Genomic DNA, 27,194 nt, shown 5'->3' with positions numbered 1-27,194 from the left:
AATATTTTCATTTCTACATTTTGTTTCTATTATACTATAAGCACAGCTGTTGGAAAGAAAAATACAGCAGATTATTAATCAGAGAAACTATAACTTTCACAGCCAAATTAGGTAATAATTGGTTAAAACTTCCAGACATAAAACAAAGTGCATTTTTTTGTGTTTTGACTGAATCTCCTCAAAGTATAAATATTAAGAATACATATTTCTTTGTAAACTTGGTGACTAGTTGACTCCCAAGCTCAGCTCTATCTAGGCACACAACTGAGGAAGGATCACTCAACACCAGATTTAGTTCATTCTTTTTGAATAAACTGCATCTCGGTGCAGTAAACATTATATATGACTCCTTCAGATATGGCAAGGACTAACTCTAGCTCTGTATATTCAGCAGTGAAAGCTTTCCAGTGTTAAGTTTTACTAATTAACAGATTAATCAGGAATGCACCTAACCAAATAAAAAATCGATCACATAATATTTTAAGATGTATCATTTAATTTGATAATTCTCCAGTTTGTTATAAAGTACTTTTCAATTTCAGTTGAAACAAATAACATAATATTAAATTAACTAGAATAGTAGAAGATACAAATTTAATGCTATTGCAATAGCTGTAATTACATTTCGTACGTGACAAAGTATTCAATAATTCAGAAGATAGCAGGAAAGTAAAATTATCTTTATTACGCTAAAACCATTTTCCATTTAAGAGATGTCCATGTAACTCCACTCTGTACTCGGTCTTCGAAATATTATAGACCTTGATTTGCAAATATTGGCAGATAAAGGACCACATAAAAAGATTACCAATCAATGTATGTGAAAACTAAAATGAAAGGCAGGAGAGCTTAAGATTTTTGGCACCAAATTTCCACAAGCTAAGTTACACACTTCACTAAAGTCTACATAAATGTTACTGGAAACAGAATAATAAAGAGAAAAACATTTTTACAACTTTTAGAAAAAGTTAACAGAACATATTACAACAGTAACCCTTGATATTCAGTACGAAGTAAAAGGCAAAATAAAATATTAACAAACAGGAAGAAAAATATGAAAGATTTATATACATGGGATAATTCATAAAAAGTAAAGTTAACAGAAGTCAGTTGGGCCTTCTTAAAGTGATATGAAATATCTTAAAAGAAAATCTCAGAATTCCATTTTCATTAAGAGTTCAGTAAATCACAAATATAACAAATTACCTCTTTGAATACTTCTATTATCATTTTCTCCCATCCCTAATAGTTATTTAGAATAATCTTACATGAAGTTCTAGTGACTTCAAACTCAGGTCAGCAAATGCATCTCCAAGTTGCCTTTGGGTATGTACCATCTGGAAAAGCTGGGTCGACAATGTTTGAGCCAGTTTTAAAATATTTTCGTATTTTTTCTTGTTATCCCTTAATATATCAATTTGAGCTTCAAGTTCAAGGTCCACAGTTCTTGAGCCGCGGCCTAGCTTCTCAGAGATAATCTGTCGAGTACACTAAAAGTGGAAGATGCATTTTGTTTAGAAAGAAAAAACAAAACAAAATACAAATGCTAGAGCATATGGCATACACCATTTTTTGGATTCAAACAAGCTAGCGTAATAAACTGAAAATTGTCAGCTCCCTTAGTTGATCAGGACTCAGAAAGTAAATTCACCAGACGTGTCTAATAATTATTACTAATCAAAGGAACTTTAAAGACATATCTAGCAAACTTATATACTGCCATAAGAACTCTCACATAATTATTTTGCAAGTTTAGTACATTTGGGTAGATTATCTAAAACAGAGATATTTGGCATTAAGACTAATATAGACTGTTAATATAGGAATAAGAAGAACACCAAAATACTACTCTCTTACTGCTTTCAAATGTTCTTTTACTTCTGTCTTCCCCCTTAAATGACTTTTATAGATATATATGTGTGTGTATGAATGAGGAATAAAGAAAGAGGAAGGGAGGAAGGAAAGAAAGGAGGGGGAAAAGAGGAAGAGAGAGAAACTACTGAGTTACTTTTACTCAGACAGTGTGGTATTATATTATGTTATTGTATTCTGCCCCAGAAATAATAATACAGAAACATATATATATATATATATATTTTTTTTTTTTTTTTTTTTTGGTCTGAGATGGAGTCTCGCTCTGTTGCCCAGGCTGGATGAAGTGCAGTGGTCCGATTTTGGCTCATCGCAACCTCCACCTCCCAGGTTCAAGTGATTCTCATGTGTTGGCCTCCTAGGTAGCTGAGATTACAGGTGTGCACCAAGTCCAGCTAATTTTTTTGTATTTTTAGTAGAGATGGGGTTTTGCCATGTTGGCTAGGCTGGTCTCAAACTCCTGGGCTCAACTGATCCACCTGCCTTGGCCTCCCAAAGTGGGATTACAGGCATGAGCCGTTGTGCCCAGCCTAGAAACCTGTAATTTTTAAAAAGTATCTAATTTCAGAACACATGGAAATAAGTTTTCTAGTATTAATGTTTTACTCTCAACTTCATTCAATAACACATTTTAAGAATAACTGGGACATTAACATATACCTCATCATTAAATGTTATCAGAAATATTCTTAAAAAGTAGTAAATAAATACTACAATTTTGTTGTTGCTGTTGTTGTTGTTTTTTGAGATGGAGTTTCGCTCCTGTTGCCCAGGCTGCAGTGCAATGGCGCAATCTCAGCTCACCACAATCTCCACCTCCCGGGTTCAAGTGCTTCTTCTGCATCAGCCTCCTGAGTAGCTGGGATTACAGGCATGCAACACCACACACGGCTAATTTTGTATTTTTAGTAGAGATGGAGTTTCTCCATGTTGGTCAGGCTGGTCTCAAACTCCTGACCTCAGATGATCTGCCCCCCTTGGCCTCCCAAAGTGTTGGGATTACAGGCATGAGCCACCACACCTGGCCAGTACTACAGTTTTTAAAACTTGCTCTTTATCATGTTCTTCAAAGTTCTGGTTACAGAATTAATGTCTGTGGTAAAAATTAAAATAATGTATGAAATAAGAGGTGAATTTCCTCTTCCTTTAATCACATTGAAGAGCAGAAAACTACTATTAACAGTCTGATAGGTATACTAGACTTTCCTTTAAACATATATAATCTCATATATATATTTTTAGAGTAAACATGAGATTACGCTATATATAATATCCTGAATATTTCTTTTCTATGAACAAAATAATCTTGAGACTTTTTCTTGTCAATATACACAAATCTGCTTACATATTTTTCTACTTCCCAACACATTTTCTATTCTCATCAACTAAGTATCCTTATAAACTTTTTTTTTTTCTTTTTACCAAAGAGTTTTATTTTTTAAAAGCAGAGAAATTCTTAACCACAAATAACAGGACGGGTGAGAGACCAAAACCATGGAAGGGGATGAAAGTATTACTGTGGAAAACGTACAAAGACTTCTAGGAAATGAAAATCACAAGAGAAACGCTGAACTGAGTATGTGATTTTAAGAAGAAAACCATCAGCAAAAAATAATGCCTGAAATTTTAACAAGATAAAGGAGATAGATAGGTCACTTATTCCCATATTTTTCTTCCATACCAGGGTTTTCCCTATGCAATCTTACCTGAGACATTTACTCTATCCACAAGCCAAAGCATGTGGTACTTTCACAGCAATCTAGATATAATATTCCATTAAGTCAGAATTCATTAAAGGAGCATTGTTTCTTAGCACAGTGAGAGAAATGTATTCACTGCTGTCTGAGTGGCCTTTTTTCCCCCCACAGAAATAACAGTTATAAGCAGGCATAGAGGTGAAGAATTAATGCCATGTTTAGATGGCATTTTCTCTTCTCTATATGCATTTAATTGCAACATAATGACTTGAATAAACATAAAGAAAATAATGCCTCCTTCACATAGTATTATACCATATGTATAACATTTTAAAGAGTTGTCATTTTCATTAGCACAAATTTTTAATAGGCTAAATGTGGCACATTAATATGAGATAAACATGGAATCTTAATAGTGATTCAACTCAGATTATTGTAGAGATAAGAGATGCAAGACAAGAAACAGATAATAACACATAAACACAGGAATAAATAGATAACGAAGAAGGAAAATATCAAGTAAACAACATGAGAGGAAGGGTCAAATGAACAAAAAGCTTAAACTTGCTCAGTCTAGTATGAAAAATGAACAAGTAAAAATGAAAGGGAATTCAAAGCAGTAGGCAAATATAGCCTTATGAACAAAGTTACAGAAGTATGAGAAAGCACAGATTGTTTAGGAAGTTTCTGGGTAATTTGGTATGAATAACTTGATCCATAGATAGAAAAGAGGCAGAGACAAAGTGGGAAAGGTAGATAGAGGTCAGATTTATGCCACTCTAAAAACAGTGGGGACTGACTGAAGGATTTTAAGCAAGAGGGAACCATGTTAGGAAGGGTGGAACATGCAATCTTAGAGAATTGGTTAAGAAGTTGTTACAGGAATGTGAGAGAGTAATAAATATGAACTATGGCTGTGAAGGCTGGGATTGACAGCAGGGAAAAAGGTGAAAGAATATTAAGAAGGCAGAATGCATAGGACTTAATGACTGACTGGCTATGTGGAATTAGCAAGAAGATGGAATAGAAATCTGTGAATATTTTAGAAGAAGAGTTTAGTTTAAGTAGGCATCACTTTTTGAAGACTACCATTGGGATTTCTCAGATTCTACACTGACATGAGCTAAATAATTTTTGGACAGATTCATGTAACATGTTTCAGGGAGGTTTTACCATCTTAAGAAAACCTACACTTTTGAAGAAGACTTCTAGATCATATTTTTAAGGCATTAACTGAAAGAATAAATTCACTTCTGTTTTACTATTGAGAAGATGTAAGAAAGGCCTGTTCTGTATAAAATATAGACAATTCTTAATTTACCAATCACTAGACCCACAATCAGTTCACGAATATAGGGAGAATTGTGGCTAATGCTCTAACCTGAGTGCTAGGGCTTTCATCCTAACTATTCCACGAATTCTACAGTCTTGTCCCTGTTAAAATTCAAAAGGTACTAAGTGGATCTGGGGGTTGAGCTGTTTGTAATACATCAAATACAATACGGGTTAAATAATTTGCTTATTTGTTTTATGGAGGGCATAAGAAAAATAATCACCAATTACTCTGAAGCAATGCAACTAAGAATGTTAACAAACTTTAGAAACACAACTCACTTGCAATCCAGTGTTGCCCATATAGTTAATGCTTAGTTATTATAGTAAAATCAGAGAATTTCAAACTTTGTGGAACTAATATACCTCTATTGACCTTCAGCTCCTATAAAGTATCAAAAGGAGGGGAAGGAGCAAATATATCTATAGTAGCAGCTAAATAAATTCCAAAGCAGTACATGTCTTCAATTACGTACATTATCAGTTAATAAGCATTTTAATAGCTTTTTTACTCTTTTGTATTAAATTCTTAAATTACATGCAAAGATCAATGATAAAACAAATACTTCATTTTCTAATTGTATTTCTACCATGTTTAGATGGCATTTTCTCTTCTCTATAGGCACTTAATTGCAACATAATGACTTGAATAAACATATAAATAAAAATTTTTAGAGCCATTTAGGGTGGAAACATTAAATAATTACAAACCTTATAGGTGTTTAGACTCCATTTTCTAACAAGTTCTAACTTTTCCATTGCAGGATTTTTAATTTCATCTGCTAGAATAACTGGTCCACTTTTTGTCTGTGTTCTCTGGCCACCTGCAAGGTAACAAAAGACAAAAACACAATCCAGATGAAGACAAGCAGGGAAAGAAAACAAAACCCTGACATTGTTCAAATTAAAATACTTATGCATCTAAAAAAAGAAAAAAGGTTCCCACAAAGTAAAGAACTAGAACTTCCTGGAATCGCTGAGGATAGTTTCCTATTACTTAAACAACACTTTTGTCCATTAAACACAAATGCCACGTGACTTATCTGTCTTCTTTAAACAAACAAACAAACAGAAAACAAACCTGCTGCAATCAGCCTTATTTTCTATATAAGCTGTGGTTTACTTTAAGAAAAATAAAATTTCCACAACTAATCTTATACATTAATGATGCTAAAAAAGAAGTATCTTGGTCAATAAAAATCTAAGCGGCCACACGTATTCCCCACAGTGATCTTTCACTGTAATGTGCAGACTACAACAACAATAGAATGTTGCTATAATTTTGGAGAATTTGAAAAAAATAATTCAAATTTCACATAGTTGTTCAATTCAAATAGTTATTAAAGATATGTTAACACTAGTATGAAAGGCTGGGTTGAAACAAGATCTACATTGTACCTCTTTTTTCTCAAAAGATCACACAAAAAAGGCAAGAAAACCAAAAAGAGCCATAATGAATAAAGAAGCAGTGTAAATTCCTGACAATGTACTCTTCCAACAATTAAGAATTTTTGATATGAAAGCAACTCTACAACTATATACTTCTTAATAGTAAAATACTTTTCATAGTCAAAATATTTTTCATTTCAGTTTCGGGATGGAAAGTTTCTAATAATTTAAAAAGAATAATGAAATAAAGAGAAAACTTAGGATCGGCAAAAATTTCTTCTGTCACCTATTCCTATAACCAGACCAATCTTTCCCATAGCTTTATCAGTCCAAGAACAAGAATGGTATATAAAACAGAACACATTTAAGAATTTACAAAATTCTCATAAAACAAAATATAAATGTTAACATTTCATATAAGAAGAAACATGGAGTTCATTTTCTCTCCCATTTTTATAGTCCAGTAACAGTCAAGTGCAGAGCAAATTGAATGTGAAGATATTGATTTTCCCAAGTATTTTTCATTGGGTATAATTGGTAAATTAATAGTATTGTGTTGCAATCTGCAAACTATTTGTAAGTTAAAGCTAGAAGTAAGAAGTCAAGACCTTTTTCACTTAACCCATTCTTAAAAACAACCAACCTAATTGTTGAAAGTTGTTTTTCCTTTAACTGAAAATAGAAGGCAGAGCTGCAAAGATGAGAGTTTAGGATCAAATCGTAAACCTACATATTCCAGAGCAAAGAAAGAATGTTTTAAAGCAAATTAAATTTTACAATGTTTTAATTTTAAAACGGATTAAATTTCAGGTATGAGATACAGCCTAATTATTCTGAAAAGCCAGAAAGATAGGATACAGTTAGAAAAATTATTTCCTTTATTGTTAATAAGACAGCCACCAAAAAAGTCAGAATAACACACACCTAAGAATATAAAGCAAGTGATTATGAAACTGAGTAAATTAGTGTAGCTTCAGCAGTAGCAAGAAGGGCTTTATCCAATCAGGGCAGTGAATACCTGCAGGAACAATTAAATCACTTCCTTGTTGAGCCAGTCGACTAGCTGCAACCCTGCTAGGAGACATAACAGACGGCAGTGGCGGTGCTGGGGAACCTGAAAAGGTAGACATTTTAACTGTGAAAATCCTTTTCCTCCTCCACATACTGTACATTTTGAATATAGGGTTACTGATATTTCCTTTAAAATATTCAAACACTAGGATTAAAAATTGGAATTAATATATTTATCTTCTTTCAGGGAAGGACTAATAATAAATGTATGCTACCAGGCTCAGTTTTTATATAAACTTTTCATCAAACTATCAAAACTAAACAAAATATGTAACTATATGATGAAATCTGGTAAGATGACATCTAACCAGGATTTTAACTGGACTCTACTATTTCCAAAATCAGTTAACAGAATGTGAATACAGTCCCACAGCTGCATGATTTAAAGCTTTGGTAAATATTTCATAACTTGCTACTCTCATATATGAAGGAAAAACTCTTCAAGTAAAAATTCAAAGGCATGTAAGGGATATTAAAACATGCTTTCATATCTCTTACAAGAAATGTGAATGAATTATAGCCTTCACAGGAATTGCAGCCAAAAATTTCAAATCATAAATCAAATGTCACATAGTGTGTCTCATTGCTGTTCATAATGTGGACGTAGGGGACCTTCTGCAATTCACCTGGATGCTTGTTAGAAATGCAAAATCTCAGTCCCTGCCCCAGTCCTACTAAACCCAAGCCTGCATTTTCATAACATTTCCCCAGGTGATTTGTATGTACTTTGAAATTTGAGAAGTGCTGATATAGAGTATTTTTTGACATTATAAGAATCACTTTTGGAGCTTTTCAAACATACCTGGGATACTCAACAAGATCTACTGATTTTCAGTGAAACAGGCATCTATTCTTTTGCAAAAGCCACTCAAGATGATTCTCAAACAAAATTAAGTTTGAGAACCAGAGGAAACAACACAATTTTTGAATGAAACACAACTAAGTTTTAAATTCTAACACAGAGTTTAAAATTCTGGCTCTATCTACCACATGATATCAGGAACACCCTGGCAAATTACTAAACACCTCTGAGCCTTAATTATCTACAAAGTAAGAAATATTGACTACCGGCTGAGAGCTGTGTCTCATGCTTGTAATCCCAGCACTTTGGGAGGCAGAGGCAGGTGGATTGCTTGAGCTCAGGAGTTGAAGACCAGCCTGGGCAACATGGCAAAACACCACCTTGCTAGGCATGGTGGCACAAGCCTGTAGTCCCAGCTACTCAGAGGTTGAGATAGAAGGACTGCTTGAGCCCAGGAGGAGGAGGCTGCAGTCAGCCGAGATCGCACCATTGCACTCCAACCTAAGTGACAGAGCCAGACCCTGTCTCAACTAAAAAAAAAAAAAGAAAAAAAGAAAGAAACACTGATTACCCAACATTGTTGCTAATGTCTAGCATTAAACCAAAAAAAAGGAGTAATAAATTTTTAAAACTGAAAAATTATTAAAGTTCTTCCATGGTTAGCTGAGAATATTTTAATGTCTATAATGTACTTTTATTTCAACTACACTCTTCCCCAGTTCTCTGGAAAAAATATAATGCATTACGCTCATAATTAAATTTCCTAATAAGAAAGACACGTCTACTTTCTTTACTTACTATTAGTAATAATTGGTCATATCCCAGATGTACTAAATTCTGATATAGAAACAGTCACGAGTTCTAACAGTATAAAATAAACCTTAACTTGAACTGGATCTCACATTAAAATTCAAACACACAATAGACCTAAACTAAATAGATTGTTGTTAACTTTCAAAGTGAGAGATATTTGTCTCTTTAAATCTGTTAAATTATAAAATTTAAAACCAGAAGGGATGATGGAAATCACCTAAACTCTCACATTAAACGGTAAGATTAATAAAGCCTAGAGAGGTTCAAATAGTTTCTTATTAGAGACTCAGATGTTCTGAACACCATAATATCTCCATTATTAAATTCAATACAGAAATCACTAATCTACAGGCCGGGCGCGGTGGCTCAAGCCTGTAATCCCAGCACTTTGGGAGGCCGAGGCGGGCGGATCACGAGGTCAGGAGATCGAGACCATCCTGGCTAACACGGTGAAACCCCGTCTCTACTAAAAAAATACAAAAAACTAGCCGGGCGAGGTGGCGGGCGCCTGTAGTCCCAGCTACTCGGGAGGCTGAGGCAGGAGAATGCGTAAACCCGGGAGGTGGAGTTTGCAGTGAGCTGAGATCTGGCCACTGCACTCCAGCCTGGGTGACAGAGCGAGACTACTTCTCAAAAAAAAAAAAAAAAAAAAAAAGAAATCACTAATCTACAAGTTACTTGCTGAGTTGGAAGGCATTTTAATAGGTTATCCAGTCCGATCACCATTTTAAACAAAGACTGTATCTCTACTGTCAAAAGCATAAGGGATTCTAAATAAGAAAGTGTAAAATAAAAGAAGACTACCGTACTTCCATGTCTTGACCCCAGGAATAGGAGCTCCATTGTTCTAGTTATTACAGTTTATTAATCTTGCATAAGAAATAAACCATGGCACTACATGAGATGTGTATAACATATGTAACAAATGAAATGTCACTCTCCAAAGTAAAATAGCAAATAATGTAGTGTGGCTGTAACTGGGACTTCAGCTTTTTTGATTTACCTTCAAAGGTAATTATCGCTTCTCTGTATCTTTAATACTTTAACCTTTTAAACAACTGTTACCAAAATCATTCACCAATACCAACTAAAAAATAAATAATAATATAGGATCTCTCAATAATACAGGATCTTACTAACTGGCTAAATTTGGGGAATTAAATCTATTTCATCTCAACAACAAAAACCTAGAAGATGAATACATATGTGCAAAGATTTATACCCCCATTAAAACAAAACCCTGGTACCAAGTACACTTAACTCCTATGAGCTTTGATTTATTCATGATTTCCACTATTACTGATTCTGTAACATCTTGGGTGCTAGGCAGATTTCAATATTTGTTGTTTTTAAGTTGAAGTATAACTTTTAAATCTGCACTAGATAGATGAAAAAGTAGATGGCTAATACTCTCCTTGTTAACTGTTTAAGCAGATAGTCATAATTTATCATTTAGTCATCTTTCCAGAGAGCTAACACAGTCCTAATTCCTTTAACATTTTTTTGTAAGACCTGTTTTCCAAATTGTAATCATTATATGTTATTCTTTCTCATGTTCATTCCAATTTATCTACATATATCTTAAAACAATCACAACTTTCCAACAAATGCTTAACTAAGTATAGCAGCAGAACGATTATTTTCCTAATACACTGATCAACAATACAGTTTGGATTTTTAAATGTTTTATACACTCAGTTCAGAGAGACATATATTACCGCCACTATCATGAAATATATTTTCTTATTCCAATTAGAAGAATTAGGACATTCTATAAGCAAGTGAAACTGATGGGCATTTTAATGCTCATGTACACCAGTTCATAATGGCCAACTGATTTCAATTATTGTATAATACCATTATACAGTAACCTTAAGGGTAAAAATGGCAGCTAAATAATTTCATTAAAAATATTTAGGCCAGGCATGGTGGCTCACGCCTGTAATCCCAGCACTCTGGGAGGCTGAGGCGGGCGGATCACGAGGTCAGGAAATCGAGACCATCCTGGCTAACACAGTGAAACTCCGTTTCTATTAAAAAATACACAAAATTAGCCGGGCGTAGTGGCAGGTTCCTGTAGTCCCAGCTACTCGGGAGGCTGAGGCAGGAGAATGATGTCAACCCAGGAGGCGGAGCTTGCAGTGAGCCGAGATCGCGCCACTGCACTCAAGCCTGGGCAACAGAGTAAGACACCGTCTCAAAAAAAAAAAAAATTTTTTTAATCTGACTGATACATCAGAAAAATTATTTTAATGAGCAAAATTAAGATCATTCAATTGCCATGTCTAATATGTAAAAGCTGACTGACGTCTAATATAATCACAATGAGCCTGGCTATTGAGTAGTATAAACAAATCATTCACTTGCCATGTTAATAGTGAAATTAGTTTTTTATTCTATGTCGACATTTAAATTTTAGAATTGGTGATTAGTCAAAAAATGGTACCAAATTATGCAAAGTAAGCTTTATATTTTTCAGCACTCATAGTTTTAGGTACTCAGTCAGTTCTTCCAAATTCAAAGTTATCCCTGATATAAGAATGCCCGGATGCTTCAGAATGACTACTCAGACATTGACATGATTGCTCCCTTTATTTTTCTAAATATAAGAATGAAAAGAGAAAAAAATGTCAGTAGACAGTCCATTCATTTCATAGCCTAAAGTAGAGGATATTATACTGGATTTATCCTAAATGTCTATTTCCAGGACCCATATAGCAGAGAATATACTTCAAAATCTAAATTGTTATTTAAATAAAGTATTGGCCAACTGTACAATAAAAAAATACAGAATACGGCCGGGTGCGGTGGCTCACTTTGGGAGGCTGAGGCGGGTAGATCTTGAGTTCAGAAGTTCAAGACCAGCCTGGCTAACATGGTGAAACCTTGTCTCTATTAAAAATACAAAAATTAGCCTGGTGCGGTGGCAGGCACCTATAATCCCAACTACTTGGGAGGCTGAGGCAGGAGGATCGCTTGAACTCGGGGGGTGGGGGTTGCAGTGAGCCGAGATCATGCCACTGCACTCCAGCCTGGGCAACAGAGTGAGACTCTGTCTTTTAAAAAAAAAATACAGAATACTAATCTGCAAGAGGGCTATGGTTTACAAAGGCATGGACACAACTGTTTCTTTATTTTGTAAAATTTAATGCAGCATTAAAATTAATATGTGCTTAATTGAACTGAACATAAACTATAGCTACACTTTACAGTACTGTCCAGAAAATCTATTTCCCACATCTAAATGTTTACATGGCTTTACTTTCGCTTGAGTTAAAAAAAAAAAAAGTTTAAAAAAGTTATCACAAGTAAAAGCATTAAGAAAGGAGGCAATATTTTCCTATTAAAAACAGACATAGATATGAGATGTATGCAGAAAAGAGTTAACATAGCAGGTCCAACTGCCTATCCTTAAAAAGGCTGGCATGCGGGAACTTGAATTTTGGGAGGATTCCCTCCATTGCCAGAATGATTCTGAGTGCCTCACTGTGCTTAAGCTGTTTACCTGCAATGTGGCCTATGCTGCTTACCTGCTTTCCTTCTGGAAGTCTAGAATCTTGTTATGTAACAGACAGAGAAACCTATGTGATCAGCTCCCCGTAAAAATCCCAAGCATGGAGTTTCTAAATGAGCTCTCCTAGTTAGCAAAATTTCACATATGTTGTCAGTCTCACTGCTGGAGGAATTAAGCAAGTCCTGTGCAATTAAGCTGGGAGAAGATTCTTGGAATCTTATGCCTAATTTTCCTCAGACTTAGCTTATGCACTTTTTGCCTTTACTGATTGTGCTTGCTACTCTCATTATAATAAATCATAGCCATGAGTGTCACTATGTAAGTCCTGCGAGTTCTCCTAGCAAATTACTGATTTGGTTAAAGGAATGCTTAAAGAATAATAATTTGGCAGACATGTAAGAACAGCTTGGAAGAGTCAGAAACTGAGGCAAGATCAATCATAAGATACCACTATATCTCAGGTATTCAATAGCTACACTTTAGGATAGAGAGATGGTCAAAAGAATGGAGAGAAGGGGTGAAATTTGGGAATAATTAAGAGTAATTAAAATACAAACTTTTAATGAGTGTGGTCTTGGAGACCTTCTATATAACGTAAAAAGTTCATTTTTCTATTTGCTTTGAAATAAGAAATCTGTATTTATGAAAATCAACACTGATTTATAAATTTCATAGTTACAAGTTAAAATAATCTACACCTACATTTCTGATATAATTTTTGTTTTTATTTCAGTATTTTACAACCAATTCTTTTTTTTTTTTTTTTTTTTGAGACGGAGTCTTGCTCTGCCGCCCAGGCTGGAGTGCAGTGGCCGGCTCTCAGCTCACTGCAAGCTCCGCCTCCCGGATTCACGCCATTCTCCTGTCTCAGCCTCCCGAGTAGCTGGGACTACAGGCGCCTGCCTCGTCGCCCGGCTAGTTTTTTGTATTTTTTAGTAGAGACGGGGTTTCACCGTATTAGCCAGGATGGTCTCGATCTCCTGACCTCGTGATCCGCCCGTCTCGGCCTCCCAAAGTGCTGGGATTACAGGCTTGAGCCACCGCGCCCGGCCACAACCAATTCTTAAATAATAACCAGTGATACCATGCACATTGAGCTGTTTATATAAAGACTACTGAAATAATTCCTATAATACTTAAATTGAAGAGAAAAAGGATGACATTTATAATCAATGTTTTATCACAGAATGAAAGGCCTTCATTCTTGTGCTTTCTTAATAAAGGTAGCATTTGGTGAACTTCTCCCATCCTCCACCCCAGCCATCTTTACAAATATATGGGCTCTTACCTTGAAATGCTCCTGCTTCAATAACCCCCTCTTTGGTATTGTCAAAGCCATGAGATGTAATTTGAGTTTCTGAGAGACCAAGTCCAGATGGTAATGAATGCTTCAAATCCTTAGCAAGAGTTAAATAAAATAAAAAAACTTTGTAAAAAATCCCACATGATGTAACAGTTCAGAATAATTGTATCCTTTTAATCAAATCATAGATTATTTTTCTCTCTGCTATGCAGTATTCCCTTATGCTGTCATGGCATTCTATAATGACGTATAATCAGCAGCAAATACAGCAAGATTTGTATTAAGTGGTATTGTGTACATCACATACAATACACTTTCATCATTCTGGAATTAAGCAGCAGGCAGATATTAAAATTCAATGTAAAAATTTTAATCTTACTGATACATCAGAAAAATTATTTTAATGAGCAAAATTAAGATCATTCAATTGCCATGTCTAATATGTAAAAGCTGACTGATGTCTAATATAATCACAATGAGCCTGTCTAATGCGTAGTATAAACAAATCACTCACTTGCCATGTTAATTTCTCTTCCATTTCAAGAGGGCTTCTCTGACTTCAATCAGGGTGAAGTAAACAAAACTGTATTTAGATTTACATTGCACAATGAAAATAGTTAACCTAACTGCAAATTAGCCTGTAACAGAACCTTATTATAATAAAAATAATATCCAACACTGAGTCTTAAGAGCTTAAAAAGTATAAAAAGTCAAGAAGCAAAACGTTCTCTAAAAAGCACAATCCTAGTTAAGAATATTCTAAGTTTTTTTTTTTTTTTCCAGAACCTTGTAAATTAAATCACAGGGCTTAAGTAATAATTAGGCAAAAAGGCCAAGTAAAACTGTAAAATCACCAGGAAGTAAAGCTGAGGCTACGGTCCGCTGGCTTCAAGTGATGCAACAATTATTAATAATGTAGACTTAAATCTGGCCTATCCACATGACTAGAACTTCAGAGAAATCAAACTGAAATGAAGGCATTCAATCTAAAATAAAACCACTTTTCTATTTACCTTTATTAAATTTTCATGGGAATTTCAGGGCTATGACAAGTTAAAACTAAACACAGCTAGTAAGCTAAATTTTTAGACTGATCACAGTTTGAGATAGCAGATTTTAGATCTTAAATATATATAACTAGTGTTATATATTTTTTCTAATCCATTACACCTTTTCTTGATGTAGTGGTAAAGAATAGAGCCTATAGCAGGGGTCCAGGATATTTCTCCAAAAACAGAGTTACACTTTTTATTTTTTAAAACCTAGGACAAAACATACACATCTTAATCAGTAGGTGAAGGCAATATGCAATCAAAAAGGAAAGTATATAATAATTTATAATGTAGTTAAGAATTCAGAAGAGGGAATGATCAGTGTGCATTGAACAGAAGAAAAGTCTTAATGGAAGAGATGGATTCTAAGCTGCATCAATGACCAACATGGATGATATGGAATGTTGGAGGGATGGAATAGGGTTAGGAAGGGTTCATTTTTTTTTTTTTTTTTTTTTTTTGAGACGGAGTCTCGCTCTGTCGCCCGGGCTGGAGTGCAGTGGCCGGATCTCAGCTCACTGCAAGCTCCGCCTCCCGGGTTTACGCCATTCTCCTGCCTCAGCCTCCCGAGTAGCTGGGACTACAGACGCCCGCCACCTCGCCCGGCTAGCTTTTTGTATTTTTTAGTAGAGACGGGGTTTCACCGTGTTAGCCAGGATGGTCTCGATCTCCTGACCTCATGATCCGCCCGTCTCGGCCTCCCAAAGTGCTGGGATTACAGGCTTGAGCCACCGCGCCCGGCCAGGAAGGGTTCATATTCAACCTAGTAGAAAAACTTTTGGAGGACAGGGTGGGTAGCACTGGGCAGTCATTATCATATTATTGGGATAGCATGGAGGCCAGCAACTAGGCTCCCATGGCCAACGTCGCTAAAGGTCTATGTTGCGAGATAGGGGTAAATGAATCAGAAAATTTTGAGTAACGGGTTTACTTGATTTGGTTAAAGGATTGCTTAAAGAATATTAATTTGGTAGACATGTAAGAACAGCTTGGAAGAGCTAGAAACTGAGGCAAGATCAATCATAAGATACCACTGTATCTCAGGTATTCAAATAGCTGAAGTTTAGGATAGACAGGTGACCAAAAGAATGGACAGAAGGGATGAAATTTAGGAATAATTAAGAGTAATTAAAATACAAACTTTTAATGAAAATTCAGGGTATAGCGATATGTCAAATATAATAATAAAGTGGTATAGCTAAGATAATATATACTACTGAAATAAGAAGGCCTTTCAGAAGTTAATTCCCATAATCATGAAGCGAAATGCAAAGGGATTAAATCACTAGCCAAGAAGATTTGATCGTAAACAATTATATCTGCTCTGCTACTGAAGTAAAAATAGTATAGGACAAGTTAAGTGATATGGTTGTATAATATAACTTGAAAACACCCTATTTTGGAATGTTTGCTGAAGAAGTTTCCATCTGGATTCTAATGTTCTCCTAAATGTACTCCTTAAATGTACTTGATGTTTTTCTTGACCAATGTATAAGCCATCCTCAATTACCCTTTCTTCCTGAAGTTTTTCACTATTTTCAATGTAGAACTTACTAACTTACATGTCGTAGAAATACAGTAAGAATGACTTGGTTCATCATCCCTGTACTTCTGAGAAAAGGTATATGCTGTAAATGAAAATAGATAGCTATAAAGAATAGAAACAAAACAGTTCCTAAAGATGAATAGAATCTTCCAGGTGCTGGGCCAAAGAGTCATGCTTTTCTCTACTTTGCATCATCTTTGGAGGACTCTCTGGGACTATATTACGACCAGGTACCCAGGTCCAGAGTATGCTAAATCTCTATCACTAAACTTCTTTAGTTAACCATGAACATTTATTAGAATACATGATTTCAAATTAAATACATCGAATATAATTTCCATTCTGAAAGGTCGAGTTTTACATTGCTTAAAACTATTCTTACATATTTTTACTAAAACATTTTAAAAACTGAAGTATAAAAAAGCCATTTGGTTCAATTAAATTAAAAATAGTTCTTAAAATTCCCTCCAGATTCTAACACCTAAGAACGCAAAAACAAACACCCATATACTGACCTCCTACTGTCTGTTAATAACATTTGTAGGCTGTCTATGAAATCTAAAAATCTACCTTGTCGTAAGTATCTTTGTTTAATTTTAGCCATTTTAGTTTCATCCACTCAATCTTAAATCTCCAATTTTGCAGCTTGGTTTCTTTTTTCTAGCTAAGCAAATACCTGTCCAGTTACTAATTTATTATTGGAAAATAAATTAAATGGAGGGGATTGTGTCTGGGAATGGCTCCTTTATCCTGTAGTTCTCAACACTGGGATTTCATCACACTGGCAGTGAGATGTGTGTCAAGTGATTTGTCACTAATAGTAGTTGAAAGCAAAACATTTATCAACTTCAGTGTGTAAAGTATTCATATTACCGTAGGTTCAAGGTAATCTCTGTGACTCTTTCGTTGCATTTTAGTATGATTTTTGGACTCAGAGATGCAGGGTGGAATTTCAGACAGCAAACAAAATTGTTTAGCACTTTGGACATCAGTGAAAATGTCTGAGAACTAGCTCTGATTTCAAATGCATCCATTATTTCAAAAAATAATAACTAGCCCTCATTTGATGAGGCAGTTTGATATAATGGATGCAATGTGGGCTCTGAAGTCAGCTCAGATATACCTGAGTTTGAATCCTGGCTCCAGTCACTTAATGGCTGCATAACCCCAGACAAGTAGTCTGAATTGCTGAGTTTCTTGACTGTAAAATGATAATGTTAAGGGATAATTATTCTTACCTCATAGACAACATACAAAAAGTACACTACAACATCTGGTACTTCAAGTATTAATGTCTTTCTCCTTCATCCCAATTTTTAAATAGAACTCTTCTGGAGACTAGAAGTTGGAATGATGAAAGATTATTTTCTTATATTTAAAACTGACCATTATATCTAAGAATGTATTTTCATATCACTTAGGATTAGTGATTTTTATTTCCTGAGTGACAAAGTCATGAAATTATAAGTATTTCCACCCTTAGTATTATGCTTACAACCCCATCTTAATTATATTAGAGCATGCCTAGATGTGAAACTAACCATATAATTAACTTCTGACATCCAGTGACTTTAAACAGAGCAACTAGATAGAAGTTACAAGTTTGAGAGATCTGTTTTAAAATGTATAAAACAATATCTTTAGTAGAAATAAGAGTTTCTGAGTGAGAGACCAAAAAATGTGGGAAAAAAGATACGCTTTAAACGGAAGGTGATGAGTTTGATACAAAAAGTAAGGAATATACAGAATACAAACCAAAAAACGCAAGAAAAGCCTAGCTGGAAGATCATTAAAAATAAGTACCTTCAGTAGCGACAGGAATGTTTTCATACTAAGAGAATTTGAAAGATATTTTGAAAGAGAAATTGAAAGATTTCTCTAAAGAGAATTTGAAAGATAAAACTGGTCTTTGAAACAGTCATTGGAACACTTGTGAAAATCCTCAAGACTACAAGCTTGGGAATTCTGAAGAACATCACTCGATATTCAATAAGTGAGGCATCTGAGGAATTCTAGACCCCAAGACACATGATTGGTTACCTACTGTACATAAAATCCAAATCAAACTCTTTCTTTCAAAGAGATAAACTGGTAAGGCATGGTGGTTCACATCTGTAATCCTAGCACTTTGGGAGGTCGAGACAAGAAGATTGCTTGAGCTCAGGAATTTGAGACTAGCCTAGGCAACATGGCAAAACCCCAACTCTAAAAAAATACAAAAATTCAGCTGGGCATGGTGGCATATGCCTGCTGTCCCAGCTACTGGGGAGGCTGAGGTGGAAGGATGGCTTAAGCCCAGGCGACGGAGGTTGCAGTGAGCCAGTTCGTGTGACTGTCCTATAGACTGGACAGCAGAGCCAGACTCTGCCTCAAAAAAACAAAAACAAAAAACAAAAAAGAGAGATAAACTAGTAAGTCTCTTATATAGGAAAATAAAAATATTCATCTTGGGTCTCAAATGGGTCTCTCAAAACATTAGATTTCCAACTAAAAGTCTTTTTACCATATGGTTTGGATATGAGGTTTGGATCAGAGATTTACAGGGCTTGCTCCTTTGAAGATATCCTACAACATAGCAGTCACCTATAACCCCCACAAAAGAACTCCCTATTCCCCTTACCTTGTTCTATTTTTCTCATAGCAGTGACCACTAAGTGATATATTATGTGTATATCTGTTTATTTTTATGTCCCCTCACTATAGTATAGCCGTCATGACAGCAGGGTTGTTGTCTATTTTGTTTACTGCTATATACCCAGCACCTGAAATAGTACCTGATACAAGAGGATCAAATAAATATTTGAATAGATAAATAATGAATTTGTTGAATGAACTAAAGGATTTATGATTCAATGCCATGTAGATTAAGAAGCTACAATAATAACAGGTTTATTATGAAATATAATTTAATGCATATTTGCTTATTCTTACATTAGACTTTTTGGGCAGAGAAAGAGGTAAGATACACTCCTTGCCATCTCATTGGAGACAAGATACACATTAACATAAAAGTTGAACATGGTGCCAAAGTAAAGACACTAAGTATCAGAGGAATTCAGAATAGACTAAGTACATAAAAAACAAATAGGAAAGAAGAAAGCACTGCCTGAGCTATGGAACATAAATTATTTATTTACTTATTTTATTTTACTTTTTTGAGATAAGGTCTGGCTCTATCGCCCAGGCTGGAGTACAGTGGTGCGATCTGGGCCCACTGTAATCTCTGCCCTCTGGGCTCAAGCCATCCTCCCACCTCAGCCTCCCGAGTAGCTGGGGATTACAGACATGCACCATCACACCCGGCTAATTTTTGTATTTTTAGTAGAGACTAAAAATACAAAGAGTTTCACCATGTTGCCCCAGCTGGTCTCAAACTCATGAACTCAAGTGATCCACCCATCTCAGCCTCCCAAAGTGCTGGAATTACAGGTGTGACCCAACAGGCACGGCTTATTTATTTACTTATGTATTGAATCAACATCTAATGACCATCAACTTCATGACAGCCACTACAGACATGGCAGTGAAGGAAAAACAGATAAAGTCCCTGCCCACATAGACTCATGTTCTGGGGGGTGGGGACATAGGGAGGGAGGAGATTGATAGTAGACAAACATAGGTGGTAATAAGTCCTGTAATTAAGTAATAAAGAAGTAAATAAGTTTTTGTTTTTGTTTTTAAAGGCAGGATAAGAGGGATAGAGAGTGACAGACAAAGGTTGCCACTTCAGATGCAGGATTCTGGGAAGGTCTCTCTGAGGAGATAAATTGTGAACAGAGTCCTGAACAAAGTGAGGGAGTAATAAGCTGGGTTGTTAAGGGACTGGTGTTATTAAACTAAGCTGTCCTAACTGAAATTAATGTATATTGGAAATATACAAAGCAAGAACTGTCTATATATTATCTCATTTAATCTTGACAAACACTTGAAGTACTTACAGATGAGAAAACTGGGACACAGAAGTATGTCATTTTGATAGTAACTAGCAATATCGTTAGGACTAAGCTTCCAGAAACAGTATTAACTGTAATGTATTATAAATGTAAATAGCCATAGGCAATTTATTGGATACTTAGAATTTATTTTAGCTAGTATGTTTTCTAAAAGATTTACTTAAAGAAATAGCTTTAAAAAAACACTATTTCAGAACTTGCTTAGGTTTAAGCACACTAATAGAAATATGTTCTAAAGCTGTAATTTCCTATTGGTACAAAACAAATGAACTGCCTTTATCCCATTCACTCATTTCCTAATATCACTTAAAACCTCTTGTCACAGGACAACGCCCTTTTCAACTAAACACTGTTTTGAAGAACACTTAGAGTCAAAAAGAAAACATTCCTTACACTCAATTTTTATTTACTTCCTATTTTTAAACCAAGTCTCCAAGTCTGTTCATTTCACTGAATAAGTGACCTTTAACTTTCCTAGTTAGTTTTTAATATCTAAAATCAATGGTTTCTAGTTTTAAATATTAGTATTCCTTTTATTCATATTTATATTACTAGAATCTTCCCTTTCTGAAAGACAAATATATCACTTACAAAATAAAATGCTGTCAAATCACTGAAATAATTTGTAAACTTTGGTCATTAGGTCAACTATTTTTAGAATGGCTTCCTTGAATGTTGCCTTGCTTAAGTCTTGACAGCTTTTCAGTAGCTTATGTTTTAGTGAAGATAACAGCTTTCCTTAAGGAAAAAAGTACCAAAACACCCCTCAAAATACAAGAAATGTAAAACAAACAAACAAACAAACAAAAAAACCCTAACATCTGAACACAAACAACATACAAATGGCAGAGTTGTCCTTTGGAAGATTGGTTCCAGGACCCCTTGGATACCAAAATACATGGATGCTCAAGTCCCTCACATAAAATGCATAATAAGGCCGGGCGCGGTGGCTCAAGCCTGTAATCCCAGCACTTTGGGAGGCCGAGACGGGCGGATCACGAGGTCAGGAGATCCAGACCATCCTGGCTAACCCGGTGAAACCCCGTCTCTACTAAAAAATACAAAAAACTAGCTGGGCGAGGTGGCGGGTGCCTGTAGTCCCAGCTACTTGGGAGGCTGAGGCAGGAGAATGGCGTGAACTCGGGAGGCGGAGCTTGCAGTGAGCTGAGATCCGGCCACTGCACTCCAGCCCCGGGCGACAGAGCGAGACTCTGTCTCAAAAAAAAAAAAAAAAAAAAAAAAAGCATAATATTTGCCTATACCGTATACACATCCTTCCTGAATACTTTAAATAATCTCTAGATTACTTACAATACCAAATACAATGTAAATGTCATGTAAATAGCTGTTATACTGTACTGTTTTTAAATCTGTATTATTTTTAATTATATTGTTATTTTTTATTTTATTTCATTTTCCCCAAATATTTTCAATGCAGTTGGTTGAATCTGTGGATGTGGACCCTGGGATACAGAACCTGGGATAAAGACAGCTGACTGTATAGGTCCAGAATGGTTATGTTAGATGTATCCTTGGAACTTTATCAGAAAGAACAATACTCATCTGAATCATTCTCCTGTCATAGAATATTATAAATTTCTGGAAAAGAGATATAATAGTAGTACTGTCTGGGAGGATGGGAGCTAAGTAATGTGTTATTAAATAGTACACATGATAGATAATTCTGATTACCTAACTTTTCAAGCAGTTATAGAGACACCTTTCATCTTGTCACCTATGGCCTCTTAGAAGAGACAACGTAAGAGAGAGGCTTCAAGATGGCTGATTAGAGGCATTTCGCACTCCCCTCTTCCATTAAAAAGAACCAAAAGAGTAGATAATCACACTTCGAATACATTATCCAAGACGGACCACTGGAATTCACAGAAAAGTGACAGGAAATATCTAAAGCAAGGAAGGAGAAGGAAGCAAGGCAACCTGCTCTGGCAGGATCAGCTGGGAGGCAAAGGGAGACTTCCCTATATGGGAAAGAGGTAAATGACAGACCCTCAGAAGTCTACCTTCCCACTGTGAACTCTTGCAATCCTAGCTACAGGAGAGCCCCTGGACCCTCATGGGCCCTGAAACAAACATAGGCAGCTGCCAGGAGACTGTGTGATGACACTGCCCTAGAAAGGAGCAGTGTCATCACTCTGGGTCCCACATACTCTCTGAGATCTAAGCAGATACAGCAAGGTACCATTTCAGAACTCTGCTCCCAACAGACCTCACACTGTCCTGAAAAACAAGAGAAGCACGGACTGCTGGCCCTAGGACTTAGGTGCAAGTGACAGCAGACTACTACATCCAGGGCTGAGACACAAGCACTGCAGGGGCCGAGATCTGAGGGGCATAGATGTTCCCTATCCACCAGCCTAGGCTACCGCCAGTCACTAAAGGCAGCACCACCCTCTCCAGTGGAAGTGCAGAATCAGAGCTGTTGCCACCTCCCACCCATGCATTCTGCACTCCACCCCTTCTCACCACAGCTAGCACACCTGTACACACCATGGGGGGCCTGAGGACAAGCCTACCCAACCTGGCTTCCCCACCCCCTACAGCTGTGCCAGAACACATAGTCTGGGGACCACAGCACTGCCCAGCCCAGTTCACTACCATGGGCACCTGAACACTCCTCCAGAGGGCCTGAGGTTGGACCTACCTGCCGAGCTGCTACCACCTCAGTTGGCATGTACTTGCATGCACTCCCTGAGGGCCTGGAGAGTGGTCCACCCAGCCCATCATAGCCACTGCCAACACCTGTGCACACTACTCAGGACCCAAACGGTCGTCTGCTACTGCCACTGCCATTGCCCGTGCTATGCTGGCTGTCTAGAGGTCCAAGAACCTGCCCACCCGCCTGGCCCACTGCTGCCACTACTGGCATCCAAGTAAGCCATCTGGAGGCCCAAAAATCCACTCGCCTGGACCCATTAGCATTGGTGCCAGCATATACCACGCTGGGGCCAAAGGACAGGCATGCTCAGCCCACCACTGCTACAACTGGGGCCTGAAGACTATCTGGGGCTTGACATCTAAAGTAAAACTTCACCACAGCTTCCACTAATAACTGTACACTTAATCCACTGAGGAAAATCACAGATACCACTGATGCAGTATATAGCCAAAGAAATTACACAGAGTACACTACTGCATGCACAAGAATCAAAGTCAAAGTAGCCTACTCACCCAACACCATAGATACAACTTCAGGAAAAAGTCCTCCCCTACAATAGCAAATTCAAACTAATGGAGAAACGGTTAAACCAGGTATCAACGTAAAGACACAAAAAACATGAACAAGCAAGGAAATATAATACCTCCAAAGGATCACAATGATTCTCCAGCAACAGATCCCAACCAAAAAGAAATTCAGGAAATCTTGGAAAAAGAATTCAAACTACTGATTCCCAAGATGAAGATACAAGAGAATTCTGAAAAACAACAGAGGGAAATCAGAAAAACAATTCAGGATATGAATGAGAAATTTGCCAAAGAGATAAAGATCATAAAAAAGGAAACAAATTCTGGAATTGAAGAATTCATTGCTTGAAATACAAAATACATTCAAAAACTTCAATAATAGACTAGCTCATGCAGAAGAAAGAATCTCAGAACTTGGCTGGGTGTGGTGGCTCATGCCTGTAATGCCAGCACCTTGAGAGGCTAAGGCAGGTGGATCACCAGAGGTCAGGAGTTTGAGACCAACCTGGCCAACATGGTGAAACCCCATCTCTACTAAAAATACAAAAATTAGCTGAGTGTGGTGGCATGTGCCTGTAATCCCAGATGCACAGGCGGTTGAGGCAGGAGAATCGCTTGAACTCAGGAGGCGGAGGTTTCAGTGAGCCAAGATTGTGCCCCACTGCACTTCAGCCTGGGTGACAGAGTGAGACTCAGTCTCAAAAAGAAAAAAAAGGAAAAAAAAGAAAAAGAATCTCAGAACTTGAAGACAGGTCTTTTGAAAGAACCCAATCAGAAAAAAATAAAGAATAAAAAAGAATGAGGAAAGTATTCATGACATGAGACAACATAAAGTGACCAAATATTCATATTATTGGGGTCTCAGAGGGTGAAGAGAGAACAAAAGTGTTAGAAAACCTATTTAATAAAACAATAAATGTAAACTGTCCAAGTCTAGCAAGAGATTTAGGCGTCCAGATACAGGAGGTTCTCAGATCACCAAACTGATACAATACAAAAAGATCTTCTCGATGGCACATTATAGTCAAAATGTCCAAAGTCAACAATAGAGAATTCTAAAAACAACAAGAAAGTGTCTAATCACCTACAAAGGAACCCCCATAAGACTACCAGTGGATTTCTCAGGAGATACAGGCAGGAGAGAATGGGATGATATATTTGAAGTGCAGAAAGAAAAAAAACTGCCAGCCAAGGATATATATCCAACGAAATTACCAGGAGAAGAAATAAAGTCTTTCCTAGACAAGCAAAAGCTGAGGTAATTCCTCACCACAGACAGGCACTACAATAAATGGTCAACGGAATGCTAAACCTGGAAGCAAAAGGACATTTTACCATCATCAAAACACATGAACATATAAAACTCACAGGTAAAGCAAACACATAAATGACAAACAGAAAAGACTCAAATGGCACCACTACAGAAAACCACCAAACCATAATGAGAAACAATCAGGCAAAAAGAAAGGAGCAAAGATTATACAAAATAACCAAAAACCAATTAACAATATGAGAAAAAAAATCAATAATCTTAATGCAATAATCTTAAATGCAAATGGAGACAACTGTAGCTGAGGACATTACAGTCACTCAAATCACTCCCTATTGTCTGCTGGGGTTCTTTATTAAACAAACAAAAGTTCTTCCAGAAGACAACCCTACTGTCCTATAGGTAAAACAGGTGTAAAATCTGAAAAGCACTAAGGCCTTCCTATGCCTAAGCTGCTACTAACAGAAGGAGCCTAACTAAAAACGATACAAATAGGTTCAATTACAATTCTGAAGAGAACTATCATTCCCACATGGTTTCACAGCTAAATGCAACACAAAACGATATGGGCTATGTGAGAGGAATTTATGACTTGTGAGATAATACTCGGGATTTTATGAGCTTGTTGACTGTTTTCAATAAAATACTCATTCTCTAAGTAACATAGTTCACCAAAATTTTAAATGTGCTTCCTTTACATAACCTTTAAATTTCTTTTCCTTTTTTTTTTGAGATAGAGTCTCGTTCTGTTACCCAGGCTGAAGTGCAATGGTACGATCTCGGTTCACTACAACCTCCACCTCCCGGGTTCAAGCAATTCTCCTTCCTCAGCCTCCTGAGAAGCTGGGACTACAGGCACACACTGCCATACCTGTCTAATTTCTTTTGTATTTTAGTAGAGATGTGTGGGGAAAAGAAAGAGAGATCAGCCTGTTACTGTGTCTATATAGAAGGAAGCAGACATAAGAGACTCCATTTTGTTCTGTATTTGAGATGCTGTTAATCTGTGACCCTACCCCCAACCTTGTCCTTGCAAGAGACATGTGCTGTGGTGACTCAAGGTTTAATGGATATTGGGTTGTGCAGGATGTGCTTTGTTAAACAAGTGCCTAAAGGCTGCTTGCTGGTTAAAGGTCATCACCATTCTCTTAATCTCAAGTAAGAGAAAAGCATTTGTCTCCTGCCCGTCCCTGGGCAATGGAACATCTCCGTGTAAAACCCGATTGCCTACTTTGTTTACTGAGCAAGGAGAAAACCGCCTTTAGGAATAAGGTGGGACTTGCTGGAGCAATGCTGCTAAAAGGTTTATGGAGAGTTTGCATATGCATCTCAAGGCACAGCATTTTCCTTTAAACTTATTCATGTCACAGGGATTTTTGTTCATATGTCTTACTGCTGATTTCCTCCCTACAGTGATCCTATTGTCCAGCCACTCTCTTATCTTTAAGATGGTAAAGATAATTATCAATAAATACTAAGGGAACTCAGAGACGGTGCCACTGTGGGCCCTCTGTAAGCTGAGTGCCGGTCCCCTCGGCCCAGCTTTTCTTTCTCTACACTTTGTCTCTGTGTCTTATTTCTTTTCTCAAGTCTCTCGTTCCACCTAACGAGAAACACCCACAGGTGTGGAGGGGCAGGCCATCTCTTCCGAGATGGGGTTTCACCGTGTTGCTCAGGCTGCTCTCAAACTCCTGAACTCAATCTGCCCGCCTCAGCCTCCCAAAATGCTGGGATTACGGGCATGAGCCACTGCACCTGGCCAACCCTTAAATTTTTTAAGTGTATCAGTTGTATAAGTCTGTGCCTAGCTCGGCAACTTTTAAAGTATCTGCTACTGAGTTTACTCCTATATTTTCCAGAATATATTTCAGAGACAATGAACGCATTTATAATTAACAACATAAAATTCCTAATTTGCATTTTTATGTTGCTGACATTCAATTCAAAGTTTAACACTTCGCAAGGCCAAGCTTAACAAATGTACAATAAAATGGCATAAACCTGAGTTAACCTTTTATTCCAGCTTTTAGGATAATGCTGGATTATTTAACAGTTTTTAAAAATATTCTTCAAACAATTAAGCTAAAACAAAATATGCTTTTGGCAAAAGCTCCAAACACGTTTTTGTACATTTTAAGTACTTTTAAAAGAATACAAAGTAACATCTGTAGTAATAGCTTTCATAAAGCTGTGAAAAATGTCTCCATTTTGCATATTTTAATAGAGGTTATTATAATTATGACATTAAAAACATAAGTTTAGAACTTAAAATTTAGCATGATAATACTTTTGAACTGAAGTTAGTGTAAAACTAACACGTGAAGAACATAAAATGTTCAGCAAATTTGTTTTAAAATAGGTATCCTTGGCCGGGTG

General features: G+C 36.5%; 1 protein-coding gene across 4 annotated transcripts in view; it reads right to left on the bottom strand.

The window, feature by feature from the left end:
• The window catches only part of ARFIP1 (ADP ribosylation factor interacting protein 1), a 118,362-nt gene that overhangs the window by 29,508 nt on the left and 61,660 nt on the right, over positions 1–27,194 (bottom strand). For 2 of the 4 annotated variants that reach the window (XM_010382879.2, XM_030921348.1), the window contains 4 exons: positions 13,779–13,887; positions 7,309–7,404; positions 5,613–5,725; positions 1,269–1,490 (listed from right to left, as the gene is read on the bottom strand). In XM_010382879.2, the coding sequence (XP_010381181.1) occupies positions 1,269–1,490; positions 5,613–5,725; positions 7,309–7,404; positions 13,779–13,887 (540 nt within the window). Of the gene's footprint in view, positions 1–1,268; positions 1,491–5,612; positions 5,726–7,308; positions 7,405–13,778; positions 13,888–14,307; positions 14,347–27,194 lie in introns of those variants that run through there. The other 2 variants (XM_030921352.1, XM_010382880.2) reach the window with 2 other exon arrangements.

The sequence above is a fragment of the Rhinopithecus roxellana genome, chromosome 2, assembly GCF_007565055.1.
Source record: "Rhinopithecus roxellana isolate Shanxi Qingling chromosome 2, ASM756505v1, whole genome shotgun sequence".
NCBI classification, from domain to species: Eukaryota; Metazoa; Chordata; class Mammalia; order Primates; family Cercopithecidae; genus Rhinopithecus; species Rhinopithecus roxellana.
This window is presented reverse-complemented; position numbering and strand designations above follow the sequence as displayed.